The 5,960-nt window shown below is 45.8% G+C and overlaps 1 protein-coding gene across 1 annotated transcript; it reads right to left on the bottom strand.

The window, feature by feature from the left end:
* Window positions 1-302: 302 nt before the first annotated feature.
* On the bottom strand, window positions 303-5,147 carry LOC107187410 (glycine-rich cell wall structural protein 1.0-like). Its single transcript, XM_015575513.1, has 5 exons — window positions 5,142-5,147; window positions 4,964-5,009; window positions 3,621-3,944; window positions 527-587; window positions 303-423 (listed from the first exon to the last, which is right to left on the bottom strand). Exons 1-5 carry the CDS (start codon window positions 5,145-5,147, stop codon window positions 303-305), a joined length of 558 nt encoding a protein of 185 aa, XP_015430999.1.
* Between the last annotated feature and the right edge of the window lie 813 nt (window positions 5,148-5,960).

The raw sequence follows: 5,960 nt of genomic DNA on the forward strand, positions 1-5,960 counted from the left end.
AACTTATTGAACCTGAAACGTCACATACCAGTCTCCTCAGGCCTCATATACAACATGTTGGGTACGTGAGATAAACTAAAAAACATACTAAACTCTTCAGACGCAATACACTATATACCAGACTTGTCAAAGTGAACATATGGTAGACGTAGGAACTCAGAGACCACTAAATCCCTAAGGCTCTAGGAACCCTTGGGACCATCGTGGCTGTCGTAACGTCTGCTATAATCAGTATCGGGTCTGTCAGGCCTACTATTGCCTATATGGAAACTGGTGGCTCTGGCACCACATACATCGGGTCTCTAATCAGGTCTACTGGTTCTGATATGACCTGTGTCAGGCTTAAGCGACCTGCCGAGGTCTTCGTCGGATTTCAAGGCTTTTAGTATCGCTTCCATCAGGTTTGATATGACTATGTGACACCTATGAATGTAGACAATTATTTCACAATTTAAGAATTGCATATTTCATTCTATACGAATATCGTTCATCAAAGTTCCTGTTTGACAGGTCCAATGTTCTCTACTTGCAGCCTTGTCTACTGTCTACATCGCTTCTACCAAACCTCGGTATCACATTGGCTACGTCTGCCAGTATCGATTTCATATATATCAGATCCGTTCAGTCTGGCACGACATGCGTGTTACATCTTACATATTCAAATCACGGTGTCTCGAGTACGTTGGGCTAACTACGATCTACATTTACCCCAGCGTAAAAACCATCAATCAGAATCTACATAATTACCAGCATATTCTGTCAGCCCAACACAAATGCCATCTTTCATTGTTATTCCCAGCGCAGCGTTATCATTTCAAAAATAAAATCCGTTACCATTTTCACCGAGTGCACCGACACGTGTACGTAGCCTGGGTGCACAAAACAGCAAGTATTGTATATCCCGTCTGCAAACAGCGTTGATTTAATCCGGTTTCGCGAACATTTAAAAGAATGGCCGATGACCACCGTTTCCTGTATCATAATTCAAGGTGGTGTCGCGAAGTCGCCAAAAACGACGTAGATAACGAGGAACCAACGCCGCTATCGCGCGCGTAAACCCTCAGAGTCGATCATTTGCGAGAGCATCGCGCCACAGCCGTGTGTCCATGATATTTACGCCGTTGCAATATCGTAACCGGGAATGTTATTGCTAGACACCGGCCGATAGTAAATCCATTCGTTCAGCAATATCGCGGCCCAGCCACGCCTGTGTTCCCGGACCGTTCGCGATTTTAATTTCCCCCGCATTCCTGGTCCCGTTGCAAGATGACCACGGAACTCTCGCAAATCGATAGGAAATCGATCAGATACCGAGCATTTGCACGCGTTTAAACTCGTTTTTCGTTACGATACGGTTGGGCCGCCAGTGTGTGCTGTACGGAACGACAGGTGTTGAAACTTACTCTTTGCTTGAAAGGTACAGGGTGTCCCATCTAACAAAACCACCTTTAGTATCTCAGTTGCTTTTGATTTGCAGAAAATTAATTTTAATAATTGCTCAAAGTAACGCTCATCAACTTTGATACAGTTTCGTATTGATGCTTTTATCGTAGTTATTTTATTATTTAAACCTTCGTTCATACATTTGTGGATTTTTAGTACTCACTCATAAGTCACACTAAAGCTCGGGTGGAAATAATAAAACAAGATCGATCGTAATATTCGTGTCAATGAGATTTTAATTGTTGCACGTTCTTCTGTCGAAGACTGTTCGTATAAAAGAAAAAGGAAGGTACAAAAGAAGAAACGAATCCTGCGCGGTGTAATCGTTCTGTGTACGTGTGTCCGTAGAAGGGCGTGGGGTGGTGTGTACGTGTATGTATGTGTGAATCTTTTGCTCTCGTACTGTACGTGTATGTGTGTCAATTTACAAGATCTACAATGTTATTCGCTAAATGCTTCATCGAAGAGTACCCTGTCACCCTCCTCGTGATATTTTTCGCGTATGTACAGCGTTGTTCACGAGCTAACACTAAAATCGAATATACACAAGCCAAAGGTTGTCCAAGGCTGAAAAGACGAGTGTCCGTCGTTGCGAAATCGTCGATCTCGACCATCGTTTCCGTAGAGAGGACCACATCCTTGTCGATGTCGCGGTTCCGTGGAAGACAAAGAGTCTCGGAGAAGAAAGAAAAACTTTGTCGCGTTTGCCCGCAACAGGGTTCGAGGGTCTCCGTTGTTCTTCCATGTCGTTGTTGTTTCCGCGGTTTTGGGCGGCGGAACACGTGGAAACCATGGTCCTCGAGGAGTGTTTTTCAGCATTTCTTTTTTCATCCTTTCTCTTTTCTCGTTTTCCCTGTTTTCACGACGAGAGTCCGCCTAAGAAGAGGGGGATCGAAGGTACCCTTCGTGAACCGACAATCGGTGAATTACAGCCAAGATGTGCGGTTGGTGATCGGTGAGCAAATTTCCTTCTAATTATCCACGGATATCACGGTGTCTCTTACCACCAGCCTGAAAAGAATTTTGCGTGCGTTAATCGAAAGGCGGGGTTGGAAAACGGGTTTGGGCGTACGCTGTCTCTGCAACGAACGATGTCCCCGGGGGCTTTTGTTTACGGTTCTTTGTCCGCTGGGATCCCTACCGAGGGGAAGGGGTGGTGGATTGTTGTTTTTAATTATTCCGTAAGCTCAGGGTCCCTTTAATCAAACGAGCGGAAACGATATACATATCCGTCGTGGGATTGTTCGTTACGTCATATCGTCCCCAATTAAATTCGTCGGAGAACCCCGTTTGTTTTGTTTCATCTTCTTTTTCTCTCTCTCTCTCTCTCTCTCTCTCTCTCTCTCTCCTCCGTTTAATTCTCGGGGTGATTCTGTTAATTAATCGCGAAACCTCGAGCCCAAACGAGGAACAGAATCGAGTGTTTATGTCGCTTTTACAGATAACGAATGATAGTCGAGGGTTTTCGATCGTTCGATTGGAGCTTCATTTTACCCTTCTATTTGATTTCTTTTTTTTTTTTTTCGTTCGTGTTTTCCACCGTTGGAAGTTTTATTACAGAGTCGGGACCCCGCAAACAGCTTAATTGGTATTTAAACGGCGAGCGGTAAATTTAGACGCTTTACGCCTCCCTCACCACCCGGCCATTTATTTCTGCGAAAGGGTGACGCGTTTCACGATTCCAGGACCGACTAATTTTCCTGGCGTTTCAACCGTTCGAACCGATCAGTCGACTGAAAACTTGTTAGCATACATTATCGTTCGTTAATATTAACGACAAAATAGAAAAAGATACAAACATAAAATACAAAACTAGTAACCAGATTGGAGATTTTATGCAATTATATTTACAATGAAAAATGGCTAAAAAATGTACCGAACTTCGAAACTTGAGCTTTAAACCTCCACATCTTTTTGGTACCTATGATAACGACGCAAGAAATTAGTTCGAATTTTCTAATTCCGATGGTACGTTCTTCCGGAATCATCAACGCTATCACTACACAAATTTTTCAAGGTGCTCACTTCAGTGCGATATATATATATAAAACAAAAACTATTAAAAATTCCTAACAAAATTTTTGTACACTCTCAATAAGTGTATAAATAAATAGACAACACTTCACTTATATTGAACGTTTCGTTCACATGAATAAAATAAACTTTATATCACTCACCACCGCCACCGCCGCTCGGCCATCCACCACCGCCGCCGCCGCTCCATCCGCCTCCACCGACTTTCCATCCACCACCGCCGCCGCTAGGCCATCCACCACCGCCTCCGGACCATCCTCCGCCGCCGCCGCTCGGCCATCCTCCGCCACCGCCGCTAGGCCATCCGCCGCCACCTCCGCTCACGGTGATCACCTTGATGATCTTTCCACCACCGCCGCCGCCGGACCATCCGCCGCCTCCACCTCCAGATTTCCAGCCGCCGCCGCCACCTCCGGACCAACCGCTGCCGCCACCGCCGCCGGACCAGCCGCTGCTTATGTAACCAGCTGCAAGGCGAAACAAGAGCGTGCACTCGTCGCGTCGGTTTTTTTAACTCGTCGAGAGAACCGGTGGAGGCCGCCAGGTCACTTTCCACCGTTCCTTCAGGCCATGAATCGGGTATGCAACTCCGCGAGAAATAACACGTGAACGATTCGACGAGGGTCTGACGTTCGAGAGATCCGTGGAATTATACCTTCGAGGGATCCGTGGAATTAAACGTCCGAGACTGGGCGTTTGACCCTTTGGCTACTGACACGATTCGTATCAGAGAGATAAATAATCCGCAAAAGCCGAGGACGATTGACGTGGTAGATGTGAATGTGAAGTGGTTCGATGATTAGGTGTTTATGATGATTAAAGAGGATTTGTAGTGGAAGAAATTAGTTCTTTTTGGGTATTTATGTAATTGGGTTCAAGGGTTTAGAGTCATATCGATAGAGTTTTGATTTGAAGAAAATTGGTTCTCCAATATGGAGGGTCTTTTCGCTAATGCACATGGAAGTGCAGATCTCTAGGACGTGTTGTAATTTAATCGAGATCGTTTTAGTTAGGGGAGGCTTGCAGTGGAAGGAATGAGTTTTCAAGATTATCTACGGACGTAGATTCAGGGATTCGCGAATAATATTGATGGAGTTTTGATTCGAGAGAAGTTGGTTCTCCAATGTGGAGGGATCTTTGAGACAGTAGCCGTGAAAGTGATGATCGGTACAAGTGAAGTTGACATAATTCGGAGGTCCTCGAATCCATTCCCGTTCGTCGAAATATTTTTCTATATATTCACAGTATACCTTGAAGGTTCGTAATTTCATTTGTTTATATCTTTAAAATTATTGAGCATCTATACCTAATATTTCACACAGTATCATTATGAATCTGTATACTATCATCTCACAAAACCCCGTTCAAATCGAAATCGGACAGTAGACGTTCTTCCCTTGTCAGAGCCTCCCTAATCGTACGATCGGTCCGTGATACAATTCCCCCAACACATCGGAACCTCGTGTTCCTGATTAATGGTACTCACCGTAGGTGGTGGCTATGAGCGCCAAGAAGACGGTAACCGCGAACACCTGTAACGGAAGAAACAAACCAGGTGAGTCTCGAGCGAAAAACCGATATATCGAAGGATGGATCGAACGTGGAGTGTCGTGTTCTCGGTCCAATAAATGTGCACCGTGTTTCACCGTTCTTGCCACACGTACCTTCATGTTGAGGTGTTTGATGCCCATCGTCGGGCCCGGCGCCTCTTTTATAGCTCTAGCCTTTCTTCGCGATTCCCCGCCCTTCCGTCGATCTCCCCACCTTTGTCGCCTCCCCTGTTCATCATCTGCCGTTCATAACACCTAACTTTCGTGACCACCACCACCACCATCACCACCACCGTCGCGACAAAAATCCCCCTACCATCCTCCCATCCATCCTGTGTACACCTCAAACCCCCTCTTTAACAGATCCCTCTCTCTCTCTCTCTTTCTCCGTTCATCTCCACCGTTCTCTGGTTTTTTTCTCTGTCTCTTTCTGCACTGTAACCGTGTAACAATCCACGTACGGCATCATAATCTGAACGGGAGAATCGTGATGATCCACGATCAAGGGGCCGTGGCGTCTGGGTTGCACAGGGTCGTGCGACCCTAAAAGCCAAACGGTGGTCCCTGTCGATTGTTCGGTAAAATCCGGGGCATCAATGTGGTAATTCGCCGACCTCGTTGCCGGAGGAAGCACCCGATGATTCATTTATCGCGAGGGGGAAAGGGAACAGAGATAATCTCGATGCTCGCGGAATGTTTACCCCGCGCCGAGACGTTGCATCGCCGATGTTAGGATACCGCTCGAACGAGGTCGGCGACGCACTGTGGTTTAAAATATATTGTTGTCTGACACCAATGTTACAGCCGGCTGTCCCGCTGCACGACATTTCATTTATTTAACTTGATTCAAGACATGTCCGGTCTCCGAGATTATCCATCAGGGACTCCCCTGTGAATTGATTTAAATAAACTATTCTTGACAACCCTTTCGAT

The sequence above is a fragment of the Dufourea novaeangliae genome, unplaced genomic scaffold, assembly GCF_001272555.1.
Source record: "Dufourea novaeangliae isolate 0120121106 unplaced genomic scaffold, ASM127255v1 scaffold89, whole genome shotgun sequence".
In the NCBI taxonomy this organism is placed as follows: domain Eukaryota; kingdom Metazoa; phylum Arthropoda; class Insecta; order Hymenoptera; family Halictidae; genus Dufourea; species Dufourea novaeangliae.

What these genes read in the sequence shown, in the direction of transcription:
- LOC107187410 (XM_015575513.1), bottom strand. An exon ending in GCTCATAGCCACCACCTACG is followed by an intron (nt 3,945 to 4,963) that starts GTGAGTACCATT and finishes TTCGCCTTGCAG; the next exon opens with CTGGTTACATAAGCAGCGGC. An exon ending in GCCGAGCGGCGGTGGCGGTG is followed by an intron (nt 588 to 3,620) that starts GTGAGTGATATA and finishes CGATACTGGCAG; the next exon opens with ACGTAGCCAATGTGATACCG.